We start from the raw sequence: 17,376 nt of genomic DNA on the forward strand, positions 1-17,376 counted from the left end.
AGTGTTCATCCTATTGCCTTGTCAGTTGAACCCCGAACAGTGGCGCAAGCTATGAAAGATGGTGAATAGGTGGCTGCCATGACCGCTGAGTTTGATGCGTTGGTAAGAAATAACACCTGGGATTTGGTATCGCGGCCTGATCATGTTGTGGTTGGTTGCAAGTGGGTTTTCCGGGTGAAACGCAAAGCTGATGGCTCGGTAGACCGGTTCAAGGCCCGATTGGTGGCGAAAGGTTTTTTGCAGGAAGCCGACCGTGATTATTTCGAGACTTTTAGCCCGGTTGTAAAACCGGTAACTATCCGGGTTATTCTCACAATTTCGTTGTCATAGGGGTGGTCGCTAAGACAGTTGGATATAAACAACGCTTTCTTAAATGGCACTTTGTTTGAAGAGGTGTATATGGAACAACCGGCTGGCTTTGTTGATCAACAGCTCCCAGGTTATGTTTGCAAACTACGGAAGGCGATTTATGGTCTGAAGCAAGCCCCGCAGGCTTGGTATTTGGAGTTATTAAAGTTTCTTGTGTCTTGTGGTTTCAAAAAATCTGTAGCTGATTCGTCTTTGTTTGTTTACTGTTTTCAGGATGTAATTGTGTATTTTCTAGTTTACGTAGATGATATAATTCTGACATGAAATAATGATGGGTTTGTTGATGCGTTTATGCGTCGTCTTGCGCATCGATTCTCGCTTAAAGAGTTGGGGCCGTTTCATCACTTTTTAGGTGTTGAGGTTGTTCCAACTGGTGATGGTTTGTTTCTGTCACAGTCTCAGTATGTGGTTGATACTCTGGACCAGTTTGGTATGACAGGGGCGAAAGAGGTAACGACGCCCATGAATACATCTGTTGACTTATATGTTGTCACCTCTCCTGTGTTTGATGTGATTGTTTATCGGCAGGCGATTGGTCGGTTACAGTACCTGGCCATCACGCGACCGGAGATCTCATTTGCTGTGAACCGCTTGGCGCAGTTCATGGCGGCACCTACTGAACTCCAGTGGCAGCCTGTGAAGCGCGTACTTCGTTATTTGAAGGGGACCCTATATCTTGGCTTACATTTTCGCAGGGGTCAATCTTTGTCTCTTACGGCCTACTCGGACTCGGATTGGGGAGACACTCGGGATGGGGGACGGTCAACCACGGCTTATGTCATTTATTTCGGGCCGAATGTTGTGTCCTGGAGGTTTGCGAAACAACGCTGCGTGTCTCGATCTTCCACAGAGCCTGAATTCCGTGTTCTCACTAATTTCGTTGCTGAAGTTATGTGGATTTAGAATCTGCTTCATGAACTTGGGGTGCGGTTGCGTACTTCCCCGGTTTTGGTTACTGATAATATGAGTGCATCTTATGTCTGCAAGAATCCCTTCTTCCACTCTCGGATGAAGCACTTGGCGCTTGATTATTTTTTTGTCCGTGAGCAGGTTGTGTCTGGCTCACATCGAGTCCGTTATGTACGGTCATCGGAACAAGTGGCTGATCTTTTGACTAAGCCGCTTGGCCGGCATTTGTTCACTATTTTCAGGTCCAAGATTGGTTCACCGATGGTGCTCCCATCTTGCGGGAGCGTGTTGGGACTAAGACTTAGTATAGGTTGGTTAAAGTCTGTTACCTAGTCTATTGGATTTGTTTGTGTAGTTCCTTCTTCTGTGGGATTACACTCTATTTATTGCTTCTGTAATCACTCAATAAAATACTCCCAGTTCATACTCTCATAAGCTCCACACGTCCTTACCCTAAAGTCTTGGTGGATCAATAAATTGTTGAGACCTAGATCCCCAAAAGATTTAATCCAACAAAATAAGTTGTTAATCATATTTTGAATTAATTAATCAAATTGTGTCCGGGGCTTTTTTCGAGATGGTTATCTTTTGGTGTATGAATGGGAAATGGGGGAGATGTCGTCAGAACCTAAGGAAAGTTGTCCAGAACAGAGCTTAACCATTAACTAGGCTAAATCCAAAAACTCTTCTTTTACGAAATCTTTTTTTTTTTTTAAACAATCATTTTTTTTTCTTTTGTACTTTTCTTTTTTAAGTACGATAGATGGGTGAGGAAAAGAATTTAGGACAAATTTAAATTAAACACGAGACTTACAACATGTTTGGTTCACAAAATAAATTTTGAGGTAATAGGAATGCTATTCCAAAAGGAATGGAATAGGCAAGGAATAGAATATGAATTCTATTCTATTGTTTGGTTCGCGGAAAGAATAGACTTTAGGAATTATATTATAGTGTTTGGTTGGTTTAAGGAATAGAATGAAATATGTTTCAAAAGACATAAATACCCTTATAAAAATATGTGGTGGTGTTGGTGTTGGTGGTGGTGGTGGTGGCGGCGGCGGCGGTGGTGGTGGTGGTGGTTGCGGTGGCGGTGGTAGCGGTGGTAGTAGTGGCAGCGGTGGTTGTGGTGGCGGTGGAGGTGGTGGTGGCTGCGGTGGTTGCGGTGGTGGTGGTGGGGTGGTGGTGGAGATGGCAGCAGTGGTGACAGTGGTAGGGTATTTTCGGTATTATAGTACTAAAGTTATTCCCAAATACTTGGGAATAGTTAATACCAGGGGGTCCCTTAGGAATGGTTATTCCCCCTGCAAAGGGAATAGCTCATTCCCGGGAACGCTATTACCTTGAATAAAATGACAAAACAAACAATGGAATAGGTCTATTCCCGGGATCAGTATTCTATTCTCGACCTATTTCATGAACCAAACATGCCATTAGAGTATTCATAATAAAAAATTTTAGCAAGTTTTTTCAGAGCTAAAAATTGGAGAGGGGTTCGGCATGGGGGGAGGGTGATTTGTTAATGGGACTGGATTTTTAGAAGAAGAAAAAAATTCTCCTGCAAATACCAATTTTTTGTGGAACCCATTAAATAAAAAATTTGAAAAAGTTGTCACGCAGCTTGCGTGTGTGGCGCACTGCACAGGACAACGAGAATGCGTAAATGTACTTTTGCTTTTAGTTTTTTACTTTTACTTTTGTTTTCAGATTTTTTTTTTTAATTTTTTTTTAATTTTTTCTCTTCCCCTCTTTCCTACTTATCACTATAAAAAATACCAAAAATCTTTTATTATTGAGATTTCTCTTATTATCTTAATGTAACTTAAAACTTCGGCTCATACCTCATTTTGTAACAATTTTGATAGTTCAATAATCTTAAACAAACCCATATTGGTATTTCTATTTGTTAATAATTACCCATTATCCATTCCCCCTATCTAGGATTTCTAAATTCAGAACCCTAGAAGAAAATAGTGATTTAATTGGGACAGATAAAGAATAGATATAAAATTAAATATCTACTCACTTTTTTTTGAAGATTTATTTATTATAAATTAATTCCTTGCTGGTAAGATAGAATTTGTGCCCAACTTTTGCCAAGTGCACGGCCATAACCTAAGAAATTAAAGATGAATTTAAAAATCCTGAAAAGTTAGGATCAGAAATTGTAAAATATCAACATATATCTAGCTTTGAACTCAATTCTTTTTTGAGAAAAAACCAACTTCATTAACAAGTTTTACGCTAAATTACATCAGATTTATTAAGAGAATACAAAACTCATTCCTTACAACCATTTAAAAATACGTCCTCTCCAACTAACAAATGCACTACTAAATTTACAAATCGTTTAGCAAACAAAAAATTAATATTAGTCAATAATATATGAACTCAACTCTTATTCTTAGTCAATATATGCCGTAGACAGACCATCCATTGAATAAATATATAAGAATTAATATCTCTTCAGTACCTAGACACTTTGCAAGCTAAGCATTACGTCGTATACATTGTAGGCGCAAAAGTAATATAACAGTACTATCAATATATAAGACTACCTTGCATTGGATGTGTTTCAGTGAGCCAGGATCCTAATTGTTTTTTTTCTTTTTTTCTTAAAGTTAAAGATCCTTCTTATTAAAGATTCAAACTCGAGTATTTGTTGGACTACTACATATGCTGATACACGCTCTATATTTTGATCACTAAGATCACCGACATCTAACACACTATACGATTGTATTAAAAAATTAAATATTTTTTTTAAAAAAATCTTATGTGATTTTAACTTCGCCGGATTAATCCTAAAGTCATAAGATCTCACATCTAAAGCTATTGCAGAGGAAAATCACGAATTGCACAATTAGTCCACCGATCAGGTCTGTCCACAAGGAATATAATCTAGACCTTCCAGTATCAGTCAACCGGTCAAGTCTAGATCTTATGCCCACAAGAGATCTAATCTAGACCTTTCAGTATCCTCGAACTTTTTTCTCATACATACTTCTATGGGATTCAAACCTAAACACTGTCGTCTCCTGTCATGATCTTTAAATAAGATGACGAACCAACTACACTAAGCCTGGGATACATGATTGTACCAAATATAATTTTTGGAAAATTTTATTAACTATCAAAATTAGAATACATACATGTCTCCAAACGGTACTGGCCATGGCGATGTCTTCTTCTTCCTGTCCGGTGACAGCTCCACCCATGCACTTCCTCCCAGACTCCAATCCACCCTACAACCTCCTCCACACCCACCAATCTCTATCCCTTCTCTCCAAATGCACAACCATCCAAAATCTCAGGCAAATACACTCCCAAATCATCAAATGCGGCTTGCATCACTCCCCTCTCGCGCTTAGCAAGCTACTCCAGTTTTGCGCCATTTCCCCCTTCGGTGACGTCTCCTATGCGCTATCCATCTTTAACACCATTGAAAACCCAAATGTTGTTGTATATAACATGATGATTCGCGGATACTCGTTGAGTTCGAGCCCGGGGTTAGCTCTTGAGTTTTACAGAAGAATGCTTTTTTCCGGGAATCATCCGAATTCTTATACGTTTCCGTTTGTTTTTAAGTCCTGCGCGAGAATGGCGACGGCTCGGGTTGGGAAACAGGTTCATGGGCATGTTTTGAAGCTTGGGCTTGAGAGTGATGTTTATGTACATGCTTCTTTGGTTAACATGTACGCGCAAGCTGGTGAGCTGAGTTGTGCACGGTTGGTGTTCGATAAAAGTTCTTTCAGGGATGCGGTGTCTTTTACGTCGTTGATATGTGGGTATGTTTTGAGGGGGTTCTTGGATGATGCCCGTAAGCTGTTTGATGAAATTCCTGTTAGGGATGTGGTTTGCTGGAATGCTATGATTTCCGGGTATGCTCAAGTGGGTCGGTATAAAGAAGCACTGGCTTTGTTTGAAGAGATGAAGAGAGAAAATGTGAGTCCTGATGTGAGCACACTGCTGAGTCTTCTCTCTGCTTGTGCCCATTTGGGTGAACTGGGACTTGGAATTTGGGTCCATTCTTGGATTGAAGATCATGGTCTTAGTTCAAATCTTCGGCTTATTAACGGGCTTATAGACATGTATGCAAAATGTGGTGATTTAGATTCAGCAAAAAGGTTGTTTGAGAGTATGGGGGAGAGGGATCTCATCTCCTGGAATGTTATGATTGGAGGTTACACTCTTAAGGGCAATTACAAAGAAGCCTTATCTGTTTTTCGCCAAATGCAGCGGTCCAGGGTAGAGCCTAATGATGTAACTTTCTTAAGCATTCTCCCAGCTTGTGCATATTTGGGTGCCCTGGATCTTGGCAAATGGATACATGCTTATATTGACAGGCATCAAGATGAATTTAAGAATGCCTCTTTGTGGACAAGTCTTGTTAATATGTATGCGAAATGTGGGAATGTAGAAGCTGCAGAACAAGTTTTTAATGGAATGGAGACAAAAACGTTGGCTTCTTATAACGTGATGATATCCGGGCTAGCCATGCATGGAAATGCGTATAAAGCGCTGGAGGTTTTTGCAGAAATGAAAGAGAAAGGATTCGAGCCAGACGACATAACATTTGTCAGTGTTTTATCAGCTTGCAGGCATGCTGGTATGGTTGATCTCGGGCGACAGTATTTCAATTCCATGATCCAAGATTACAAATTTGCACCAAAGTTGCAACACTATGGATGCATGATAGACCTTTTAGGCCGGGCTGGACTGTTGGATGAAGCAATGGCCCTCGTAGAAAGCATGGATGTCGAGCCAGATGGTGCTATATGGGGTTCTTTGCTTGGTGCCTGCAGAATCCATGGAAAAGTTGAATTGGGTGAATTTGCTGCTAAGAACCTTTTTGAAGTGGAACGTGATAATCCCGGAGGGTATGTGCTGTTATCAAACATCTATGCAAGAGCTGGTAGATGGGATGATGTAGGTAGAATAAGAACCTTTCTCAACAACAAGGGATTGAAGAAAGTTCCGGGCTGCACCTCCATTGAGGTGGATAGCATAGTTCACGAGTTTCTTGCGAGTGACAGAACACATCCAGAGAGCGAGAAAATATATGGGATGCTCGAAGAAGTGGACGAGCTTTTGGAGATGGCAGGACATGTTCCTGATACATCTCAAGTGGATCGAGATGTAGACGAAGAGTGGAAAGAAGGGGTGTTGAGCCAACACAGCGAGAAGTTGGCCATTTCTTTTGGGTTGATTAGTACAAAGCCCGGGACAACTCTCAGAATTTTCAAGAACCTGAGGGTGTGCAGCAACTGCCATTCAGCTACAAAGCTAATATCCAAGATATTCAACAGGGAAATCATTGCCAGAGATCGTAGTCGGTTTCACCATTTTAAGGATGGTTCTTGTTCATGTAACGACTACTGGTGAAATGCTTAGACCAAGAATGTTGATCTGTTAATGCTCCTCTGGAGCTAATGGTGAGGTGTTAGGATCAAGCGCTTACCACTTACGTCAAAAGCTATAGCTAGTAACGAAGGGCGCAACTTTATTTCTTTATACTACCACACATTTTTGAGACGCTGGGTGTTAAACATGGCCTTTTTAAGCCCTTTATTGACCTCCGCCCAACAACCCTGCCATTGGGTGCTAGACTTAGCCTTCACCGGCCTCCGTCCAACAGATGGCAATGAAAATAGCACCTGTAAAGCTGTAAGTCTTTAACCTTTTGAGTCTGTAAATCTATAAATCCTGATGGTTCTGATAGTGTTTATACAGAATTCTGAGAATCATTGCCAGTGGGTTAAATACATTTGATACATCAACAGAAAAGAAGGCAACAATCTGGGAAAAACCAACTTTTTGTTTATATTGACAGAAACAGTGTTGGTCATAGAACAAGTATTCATCATTCATCATACATTCATACTCATTACTCATACATCCAAACAGAACTCCACCCCCTACCCTCCCCTTCTTGAAATGAATGGGATTGAGTAGCAGGGAGATCAGATAAAATATGATGCATATAATAATTATATATAATCAAGATCAGGCTTGAATGTTGCCGGAGACTGAGCCATTCTTGAAGGAGTTCCGGCGAGCCGTAGCAAGAATAGTCTTGTCAGCCACAATGAAGTAAGCCATCCCAGCAGCTGTTGAGACTATCAGTGCCTGTGCTGTTGGGTTTAAATTGGCTCTTGCCCATGGCACCATTCTCACACTAGCCAACTGCACCATGCATATATACATACATGTTTATATCGATGCACAACTATAAAAATTGTCACTATTTCCACATGAAAGTTTCAGCGAAATCGTATTTAAAAAAAAAAAAAAAAAAAAAAAAAAAGGGGAATGTAGGAGCTTACTGTTGGAATAGCTGTTGCAATGGTGGCAGCCACAGCTGCTTTAGCTCCTGCAACTACGCCCTCTGCAATACACAAACAATGATCAAAAACCCAAGAAAATTTACTACATTTTCTCCAAACCCACAGAAATAAACCCAGTAAAATGAAAGAAGAAACTTGTACATATAGAAGTTGCGTGAAAATTTAATTTATTAATTAATAACTATACAACTAGATAAAATAGGCTATTAAAAGTAACAGTGCAGACCTATTCTACACGATAGGAAAATAATCAATAAACACTAAGTCAAAAATAATATAAATGATTAATCCTCAATAGTACATTTACATACCATGAGAGTAACGTTTGGCCATGGCCAACTTCTGGTCCAAAGAAGCCAAACTCACATTCTTGGCCGCCATTGAATTGCTGATGATATTTTAATTTGTTGAATTTGTATGAAGAGTTGGTGAGATAAATGAGTAAAATGGTTGATATATATATAGGCAAAATTTTCAGGTCTAAAGAACAGTACAATGGCCAAACGTTTGACGGTTTTGTGGGATTACCAACGTCGGAGTCTGTCGAAGTCGGTTGTTTGGCGGTTGTTTGGCTGTTTCATCAGTAGTAGTGCAGATTGCACTATTGCAGCTTGTTTATCCAAAACATTTAAGAGCAAATAAAATAGAAAAATCATTTTTTTTTTAAAAAAAATGTTAGAATATTGAATATACGTACGACTAGAGTTTGCTGAGTGTCTACATTTAGTTATTATTTATTACTAATAAATTCAAACACCTGGAGAAATCTAGAAAAAGAATATTGTTTTTGTTATCTGGATGTTAATAATATTTGACAAAATTATCTGGATGTTAATAATATTTGACACAATCACGTAATATCAAACACAATTAATTGTGTTAAACAAGATTATTGGTACTAGTATTAATCAAGGTTACAAAAATCGCTAGGCGTTAGGCGCCCGTTTTTTTTTTTTATTTATTTAAAAGATTTTTTTTTATTAATGTTATTCTTTTCCATTTGCCATTTTTGGTACTAGTATTGTTTTTTTTATTAATGTTATTCTTTCCCATTTGCCTTTTTGCCTTTTATGTTTAAAATTTGTAATTTAAAGAGTTCAGGTACAGAGAGCCAATGGTTTGGGAGGTAAAGTACAAAAGTTAAAAGTAGGTCCACAAAACCGTGGGTGTTTCCTTTATAACCAATCATGTGTGTTTGGATCCATCGCATAATGCAATAATGCATTGCCACCAAGTCCACAAGGTTGTAGAACGTGTCCAAAATGAAGGGCTGAGATCCGTTGGTGTACTTGGGTACACTGTAAGCCCATAGACATGTTCCATGTTTGTACATTGTTTTCCTCCAAGTTGGTAGCAGGCAGGTGGTTGGTTCGTCAGTGGTTCCGACTTTCGAACGATGATAAATGTTCCGAATCTCCAACACTTATCAAAAAAATCTACTATCTACTATACTAATAAGAGCCCAAGAGAGTTAGGCCTATAATGAGTAGAAAAAATGGCGGTCAAATTTTTTAATCAAATGAATGGCTCAAATTGATCAGATTTTAATTTTTCCTTGAGATTTTCTAATTTATCCTTAATGAATATGATTATCCGTTAACTTTTCCGTTAAATATTATCTTTTCCGTTAATTTATGTTAGTTCACCGTTAACTTACTCATTTATTTCAATAAGAAATGTCTTAGGTTCGAACCTCATCCCAATCAAAGTTGACATAATTAGTACTCTATTTTACTCTTATTAAATTAAATAATAATTTAGTAGCTACAACCAAAATAATACATATACATTTCTTTAATTTATAATTATGTGTCTACAATGTCTTTATTCAAAAAAATTATTCATTATCAATAAATAAATTAAATAAGAGAAATAATTTCATTAGTTATATTGTCTTTATTTTTCTCCAATATAAAAATTCCTTACATTCAAATTCATCAATTGATTATATTCGTTATATTGTCCCTACAATGTCTTTATTAAAAAAAAATTATTCATTATCAATAAATTAATTAAGAGAAATAACTTTATTAGTTATATTGTCTTTATTTTTCTCTACAGTAAAAATTCTTTACATTCAAATTCATCAATTGATTATATTCACTACATTGTCTATTATCTTTTTTGTGCACTATTTTTTAATTAAATATCAAAGTTATAATACAAAATAATGCTATATATTTATTTACCAAGTATTTTATTAATATCACAAAAAATTAAAAAAAAAATATAATTAATAAAGCCAATCATATTAACTACTTGAGAGATTTGTTGACAAAGAGAGTATTCAAATCACACAACAAATTGAAGTGAGAACTACCTCACGATGTCCTTGTTTGACAATCAGCAGTTAGCGGTTAGCGTTAGCGGATTTGACTAGCGAATTATATCAATTGTTGCTAAAAAGATATTTGAAAAAATTAGTTGTTTAGATTAACATGTAAAATGACCTAAGGGTATACATATATTTAATAATAATAATAATAATAATAATAATAATAATAATAATAATAATAATAATAATAATAATAATAATAATAATACTTGTTTTAAAAAAATAAAAAAATAAAAAATATAATTAAGTCAATTATATTAACTACTTGCGGGATTTATTAACAAAAAGAGTACTCAAATCACACAAAAAATTGAAGTGGGAAACTAACTCGCAATGTCCTTGTTTGACAATCAGCAGTTAGCTCTTCAATATTAGTATATATTTAATATTTTATGCCATAATTTTTATTTGCTCTCCCTTATGTCCTGTATTTGGTTTCAACCATACCTATACAATTATTTTATTGACAATTATAATCAATCTTGACTATATTATCTTGTATTTGTAAAACTTAGAATTACCTATTTAAATACACAAATTCAACATTCAATTATTTATGCATGAACAATTCTAATATAATCTTGTCTTGATATACTTTAAAGTACTTATTTAGAAAAAAAAACATTGGACATTATCCCAATCGCGTAATACGCGTAAAAAACTAGTATTAATAGAAAAATGATATATGTATATGATTTTGTTAATAAAAGAGAAAGAGGTCGGGTTATAAAAATTATAATTTGTTATTTTAATGAGAATTGAAATTTGCAATCACGGTTTAGATGTGCGCCTAGTAAATTTTGTTTCTTTGTAATTTTTGCAAATCACATAAAAAAGATAAATTAAATTATACATCTCTCAAAAGGTTGAATCTTCAATCCCGGCCTGATTGAGAATTTGGAATTCTATAAATCACGGTAAATTAGCGGCTTAGCAAACTGAGTCAAATGTCGGTGCGGAAAGATATTTGTCCACCTTAGACATATCACCACACTTCTATTGTTGAGTTTTGAATCTTGATCTCTTCTTTTAAATACGGTCTACTGAACCAGTGAATTAACCTCGTGAGGACTACTATACTTTTCTCTAGGATAGATGCCATGTATAAAAATAAAGTAGAAATTGTCCCGAAAAGAGTTACCATGTGAGTGGATCATGATTTTTATATTAAAGAAATAAAGAGTCACGAGTTTATTTCTGGTTAATACTTTCTTGGTCGAGTTTGTCACAGTGAGTATTTGTAATGCGATCAATTCTTTCTATATATCTGATTTTTGGGCTAAGTGTATATTTAGAAAATAAAATTTTCTTCATGTCTTTAAATTTTATGAGGGTAAAAAAGAATAAAAATTGTAATGTATCTTTTTTCTAAATCAATCATATCATGTTAGAAGAAGTAGAAAATGAAAATATACGTAAGATATTATTCTTATCTGATGTCAAGTTGTGTTATTCATTCTTACCCTAATATCATGTATATAGCACGGCTGTAAATATATTTATATTCGATAAAATTATAGTATGTCGTTTTTATATTATTGACGAAGCATATTATATTATATATTGAACTTACACCATTGCATAATGCATATAATTTATAAAAAGTCCTCTTTTTTTTTTTTTTTTTTCAAAAAAATAAAAAATAAAGTCCTCTTATATTCATATACTACTTATTACCTTCTTTTTTTTTTTTTTTTTTTTTTTTTTTTTTTTTTTTTTTAGCAAGGAAAATTGCCGTCACTATTTAAGACTACACATTAAATTCATATACTAGATTTTTTAAATTTTTTTGATAAGATTGCACATTAATTTTTTTTTTGAATAGTACTGACTCTGTTAAAATGCAGTATTTGTTCGTAACTGCACATTAAATTAAATTCATATATTAGATTTTTTAAAAGATTGCACTACTTTCTCAACCTACTGAAGTACACAGATCGTCAATATTGATTGATTTGATTCTACTAAGGCTTGAACCCACTACCTCTCATATGTGAGAACAACTTGGTGTCACTAGACTACAAGATAATTACCTTACAAACTATATATAGGTGTCTCTACGGAGTTCACAACAAATTATAATAAAGACAATGAATATTATCAACCAAATATAGTCTTGCACACTATCGTAGCTATAAGTTTATCTCATTATTGCTCCGTTGGGTCGGAGTGTAGAGGACCTTAAGGTTGGAGATTCAACATTTTGAGAGAAGTTTCTCTCATTATTCAAAAAATATATATATATTTTTTCATAATATTCAGTAAGCCTTCAACAGGATAAGAAAACAAAGTCCGCACGGACTTAACTCATTGGTTCAGTAGACCGTATTTGAGAGAAGAAATTAAGGTTGGAACCTCGACAGCAGCAATGTGAGGATTATGTCCAAAGTAGACAAATCCCTTGTTCGCATAGACATTTGACCTTATCTATTGAGTCATTGATTCACCGTAATTTACATCCTCCTAAATGCTCTGTCCGGTCGGGTGTAGGGACCTTTGAAGTTAGGGATTAAACATTTTGGGAGAATGAAATAATTAAATCAAAAAGTAAAGAAATTACTCCAAAATATTATATTATTGCTGATTGATAAGAGGTGGTACATCATACATAAACGGAAACATAGTATTAATACATCATGCCTCTACTATAAGTTTAAGCTGATAAATATTATGCTCAACTTAGTCTTAATATCGATTTTCGAGATCATATAATTATACAATATGATATTCAAGAATTCATAATATTATCAGGCATTAATGTTGCTCGAAACCGAGGCGCCGCCGTTGAAGGAGTTGCGGCGAGCGGTGGCGAGAACTGTCTTGTCGGCCACAATGAAGTAAGCCATCCCGGCGGCCGTTGAGACTATTAGTGCCTGTGCTGTTGGGTTTAAGTTTGCTCGTGCCCATGGTAACATTCTCACACTCGCCACCTGAATCATCATCCATATATATTAAATTTCAAAAAATAATTAAATAATATTCTTAGGAATCTGTATCTGTGAAATGGGTTGTGTCAAAATGGGCACATCCTTTGTGTACACTCAGTGTGGGTATTATGTTTAAAGTGAGTAAATTTCTTCTGTGCACCGACATTTGACACGATCTGCTGAGCCATTGAGTCTATGATTTACATCCTCACAAACAGTCTGTTGGATTGGAATGTGAGGTCCTTTGCGTTAAGGATTCAACATTTTTGGACCAGAGTAATAATTATATATTTAGAAAATGTAATACAAAAAACTGTTTGTTACTTGTAATGGAAAATTTAATGTTTTTTGAAGAAATTGATTGATTATTACTAAAGTGTAATATCTATAAGGAAATGTGATATTTTGATGAAAATATGTGATATTTTTAAATTAAAATGTAATATTAGGGACTAAATAGTTACTTACGAAGAAAAATATAATATTTACGAAAAAAAATATAATACTTATGAAAAACTCTATTAGTTTCACGGGCTAGTCTCATAAGAGATTTTGTCTAAATATAAAATCTTCCTTTCATACAACTAGCTAGAAAAAGAATTTCTTAATTGATTGATCAATTCAAAGGAAGGTTAATAGTTTGTTGCAATGCAAACATGAAGATTCATATCTTACTAAAGGAACAGTATGAATTTGTCCCGTTATGAACAGGTGTACGAACATTTCGTGATTTAAGTCATATATATCTACCAAATTTTCAGAGCAAGTGAAGGTCATTGGGGTTGGGGTTTTAGAAAAAATAAGAGCTAGAGAGAAGCAAGAATGAGCTTACTGTTGGAATGGCTGTTGCAATGGTTGCAGCCACAGCTGCTTTAGCTCCAGCAACTACACCCTCTGCAATGCACAAACAATTATCAAAAACTCAAAAACTACTACATTTTGGATATTTGGTAAATAGTTATTAGTTGATTGGGTTAGTGGGTTTGACTAATTGATAGATTGTAGAAAAATATTTGGTAAATTAGCTGTTAGTTTATAGCTGATTACATTCAAAATGACTTTATTAAAAAGGTGATTGAAAAAGCTGCTTTGAGCAGCTTTTTGAGTTTTAGCATTTTGGAGCAATAAACTATTACAAAAAGCTCAGTAATCAAATACTTACATTGATTGTTTAACCAAATTAAACGGTTAATAGTGGTCAAATAAGTCAAAATTAACTGATAAATTAATTACCAGACTTTTCCCAGAAAACAAATTAAGAACCAAATGCAGGGAAGAAATGAAAGGGGAATCAATGAAATAAAAATGTATATGTATATATATACCACGAGAGCAACGCTTGGCCATGGCCAACTTCTGGTCCAGAGAAGCCAAACTGACATTATTCTTGGATGCCATAGCTGATCTGATATGATGAGCAGTTGCAGTAAAATTCAAGAAAATGAAGAAGAAGAAGTGTTGGGTTGTTGGTGATGAATGTGAGTTAGTGGGAGTACATATTTATAGGGGGTTAGGGTGGGGGAGATTTGACAATTTGGATAATGGTTTTGATGGTTTTGTAGCATTACCAACGTCTCTCATCTCCTAACTTTAATTTTGTACCCTCAATTCTTATTTATTTATTTGTTTAAGTTTGTTTTTTCCCTCATTCAAAACAGCATATTATATCTAACCACTTTGCATTTTTACTAATGACCTGGTAATTAATTAAAAACAACTCAGTCAAGTAAAAGTTTGAATTTTGACTCGTGTAATAACTATTAAAAGAATTGCCATGCAAGATTAATTTAACAGTAATATTAAAATTTATGTAACTATAATATATTCTAAAGCTGCATTAAAACATACGTTACGTAACTAGAAGTCTCAAATTAGAATCATGAGAATGCAATTATCTTAAAAAATGTGAGAAAACTTTTTGTCACCCTTAAGATCTTAGCGACATGAACAAGATTCGTGAACATAAGATCGCACTTTTAATCTTTCAATTGGTCTAGAGTTATAAATTTAATACATTTCTTTCCAATTTTACAAATATAATTCCTTAATTGTTAAATGAGTTATAAATACAGTATTCGCACTAATAAGTGAGATGTCAAGTTCCATTTGATTTGAGAGTTTTATGATAGCATATATATTTGTAACCACCAATTCATTCTTTATTTTCTTATAAGACTCTAAATACAAATAGAGTGTAGACGTTTCAGGTCGAGATTGGATTAGCAAATTTGTAAAAATTAAAAGAGAAACTAAATTTATAAGTCAAAAATAATTAAGAGACTAATACTACTATTTTATAGAACCATTGTTATTTTTGAAAAAAATAGAAACATTGTCAGGAAAGAACTAAGAATTACTCATCATAGCCGTTGATCTACAAATATCTAACTACTTTAAAGCAAGGAGAAAAGAAAAAATATGCGCTTTCATAAATAACTCAAAATTTAAAGTGCAATTAATAGCATTATAGTGTGCAACTAATAACACCATAGGGTGCATCGTCTCTCAAATATGTATAAGTGCAATGACAAGATGCACTTTGTATAGCTTTACTTAATGAAACGTTGAATTATTTACAAAAACATCACTACATTTTTCAATAGATGCGACATTTGACAGCTTTACTTAGTTGCATTTTAAAGTTTGAGTTATTTAAAAAAAAATTGATATATATATATATATATATTTTGGTTCTATAAGTTGCTGTAGATCCATAAATTTTATTAGTTCATCATTCTCTCATTGGTAATGATATATATATATATATATATATATATATATATATATATATATTTATTTATTTATTCTTCTAAAAGGTTGAATCCCAACCCTAAATTATTTATTTATTTATTTATTGTCGGTGGTTTGAGTGCAGAACAGAAAAACCATGGGTAATATAAGCTAATCCAGAGCAAGGGTGGTAAGTCTAAAAAGGTGCCCCAAAAGTAAGGAACATTTGATCTTGGGCACTCTCAGCCCATAGACACTTTGAACTTTGTACATCATATTCTATTGTTTTCCTAGAAGTTGGTGGGCTAAGTGATTATTTTCCCCCTTCCAATATTAATTATTATTTTACACCCAATCATAAACAACATACACTGAACCTTCTTCAAAAGGTTGAATACCCCATTCTAATGGTCTCTACACCCTAATTCGACAAAGCATTTAGAATAATGTAAATCATGATAACTCAATAGCTTAATAAATAGAATGCACATGAAATTTGTTCACTTTGAATATAATTCTCATACTGTAATCGTTGAATTTTAAACATTAGTCTCTATTTTCAAATATTGTTTACTAAATTATTGAACTAAATTCGTGTAATCTACCGCATATATTGTACCACAACAACAACATGTGGGCTAATCCTTTTTACATGCAGCTACAACTCAGGAGAATAATGCATGGCCCAAACTTTTGCCCCAGTAGCACTACATTCTCAAAATTTTGTATACCTATGTGATCAAAGGCAAATTATTATGTAGACTATGGTAATCACACTGTTGTGTTGACAAATATATATATATATATATATATATATATATATATATATATATATATATAGGTTCAAGTGTGGTGGACAGTCCTTGGTGCGGTTGTGCGGTTAAAACAGAGCTATTGATTCTACTTAAATCAACGTTCAACATTACCAAAATTAAAATAAAAATGTGGTGGTAATTTGGTAATTTTTGCATCTAGGTCAAAATTAAGGTGAGTGGTTTTGTGATTAAGGTGCGTGAGTCTTGTGCGTAACGTGCGTGAGTCTTATGCTTAAAGTGCGTGAGTTTGTGCTTAATGTGAGTAGTTGTTAAAACTTAAAGTGCGTGACTTTGTGCTTAAGGTACGTGAGATTTGTTCTTAAGGTGAGTGGAGTTTGTTCTTAATGTGCGTGGGTTTGTGCTTAAGGTGTAACAACCCAAAATATTTTCTTAAATTCCTATTTTATAAAGTTTCGAAATAAAATTATTTTATTTCTACGATGATTTATTTCCTAAAATTTTGAGCCAACAGTCTATTCGAGACGAACTCGTATTTATATATTCTTATCAGTTTTCTATCCTAAATGATTTAATTCTGAGCCCATGTGTGTTTAATCTTGTCCAAATGTATTTTTAGCCCAAATGATTTGTTTGAGCCCAAATTCATTTCGAGCTCAACACATCTTAACTATAATAAAGCTATATGGTTTGAGAAGTAATTAATGTTACAATTAATGCCACAACATCCTTTATTATAAAAAAAAAAAAAAGCACAACAATTGAAAAATAAAATATCTATATATTATATAATCATATAAAAATGTACTTTTGAAAAATAAAATAGCTATATATTATATAATCATATAAAAAATGTATTCAATTAGAGTTTAAATTTACTCATACAAAATTTGAAATTTGCTTTCCAAATGTAATTATATTAGTTATTATTTGTATTGTGAAAATTATAATATAGATGAAATACAATTAAGAATAAATCAATGTAA

General features: G+C 34.1%; 4 protein-coding genes across 4 annotated transcripts; 2 read left to right on the forward strand and 2 right to left on the reverse strand.

The window, feature by feature from the left end:
* The first annotated feature begins 660 nt into the window (after positions 1-660).
* LOC109162902 (uncharacterized mitochondrial protein AtMg00810-like) lies at positions 661-1,272 on the forward strand. Its single transcript, XM_019311608.1, has one exon. It carries the CDS (start codon positions 661-663, stop codon positions 1,270-1,272), a length of 612 nt encoding a protein of 203 aa, XP_019167153.1.
* Positions 1,273-4,402: 3,130 nt separating this feature from the next.
* On the forward strand, positions 4,403-7,025 carry LOC109162916 (pentatricopeptide repeat-containing protein At1g08070, chloroplastic). Its single transcript, XM_019311624.1, has 2 exons — positions 4,403-6,713; positions 6,755-7,025. Exon 1 carries the CDS (start codon positions 4,453-4,455, stop codon positions 6,661-6,663), a length of 2,211 nt encoding a protein of 736 aa, XP_019167169.1. The 5' UTR covers positions 4,403-4,452; the 3' UTR covers positions 6,664-6,713; positions 6,755-7,025.
* Positions 7,026-7,076: 51 nt separating this feature from the next.
* Positions 7,077-8,023, reverse strand: LOC109162918 (early nodulin-93-like). Its single transcript, XM_019311626.1, has 3 exons — positions 7,937-8,023; positions 7,605-7,666; positions 7,077-7,464 (listed from the first exon to the last, which is right to left on the reverse strand). The coding sequence occupies exons 1-3, from the start codon at positions 8,004-8,006 to the stop codon at positions 7,285-7,287; spliced, it is 312 nt and encodes a 103-aa protein (XP_019167171.1). The 5' UTR covers positions 8,007-8,023; the 3' UTR covers positions 7,077-7,284.
* Positions 8,024-12,513: 4,490 nt separating this feature from the next.
* Positions 12,514-14,379, reverse strand: LOC109162917 (early nodulin-93-like). The gene is made up of 3 exons (XM_019311625.1): positions 14,213-14,379; positions 13,720-13,781; positions 12,514-12,890 (listed from the first exon to the last, which is right to left on the reverse strand). The coding sequence occupies exons 1-3, from the start codon at positions 14,283-14,285 to the stop codon at positions 12,708-12,710; spliced, it is 318 nt and encodes a 105-aa protein (XP_019167170.1). The 5' UTR covers positions 14,286-14,379; the 3' UTR covers positions 12,514-12,707.
* Positions 14,380-17,376: the final 2,997 nt, after the last annotated feature.

The sequence above is a fragment of the Ipomoea nil genome, unplaced genomic scaffold (genome assembly GCF_001879475.1).
Source record: "Ipomoea nil cultivar Tokyo-kokei standard unplaced genomic scaffold, Asagao_1.1 scaffold2963, whole genome shotgun sequence".
In the NCBI taxonomy this organism is placed as follows: Eukaryota; Viridiplantae; Streptophyta; class Magnoliopsida; order Solanales; family Convolvulaceae; genus Ipomoea; species Ipomoea nil.

Excerpts from the sequence above, each read along its gene's own strand:
- LOC109162902 (XM_019311608.1), top strand. The coding sequence starts at position 661 with ATGCGTCGTCTTGCGCATCGATTCTCGCTTAAAGAGTTGGGGCCGTTT.
- LOC109162916 (XM_019311624.1), top strand. The coding sequence starts at position 4,453 with ATGGCGATGTCTTCTTCTTCCTGTCCGGTGACAGCTCCACCCATGCAC.
- LOC109162918 (XM_019311626.1), bottom strand. The coding sequence starts at position 8,006 with ATGGCGGCCAAGAATGTGAGTTTGGCTTCTTTGGACCAGAAGTTGGCC. Across the intron at positions 7,667-7,936 it reads GGCCAAACGTTACTCTCATG|AGGGCGTAGTTGCAGGAGCT; the intron begins GTATGTAAATGT and ends TGTGTATTGCAG. Across the intron at positions 7,465-7,604 it reads TTGCAACAGCTATTCCAACA|TTGGCTAGTGTGAGAATGGT; the intron begins GTAAGCTCCTAC and ends TGCATGGTGCAG.
- LOC109162917 (XM_019311625.1), bottom strand. The coding sequence starts at position 14,285 with ATGGCATCCAAGAATAATGTCAGTTTGGCTTCTCTGGACCAGAAGTTG. Across the intron at positions 13,782-14,212 it reads GGCCAAGCGTTGCTCTCGTG|AGGGTGTAGTTGCTGGAGCT; the intron begins GTATATATATAC and ends TGTGCATTGCAG. Across the intron at positions 12,891-13,719 it reads TTGCAACAGCCATTCCAACA|GTGGCGAGTGTGAGAATGTT; the intron begins GTAAGCTCATTC and ends ATGATGATTCAG.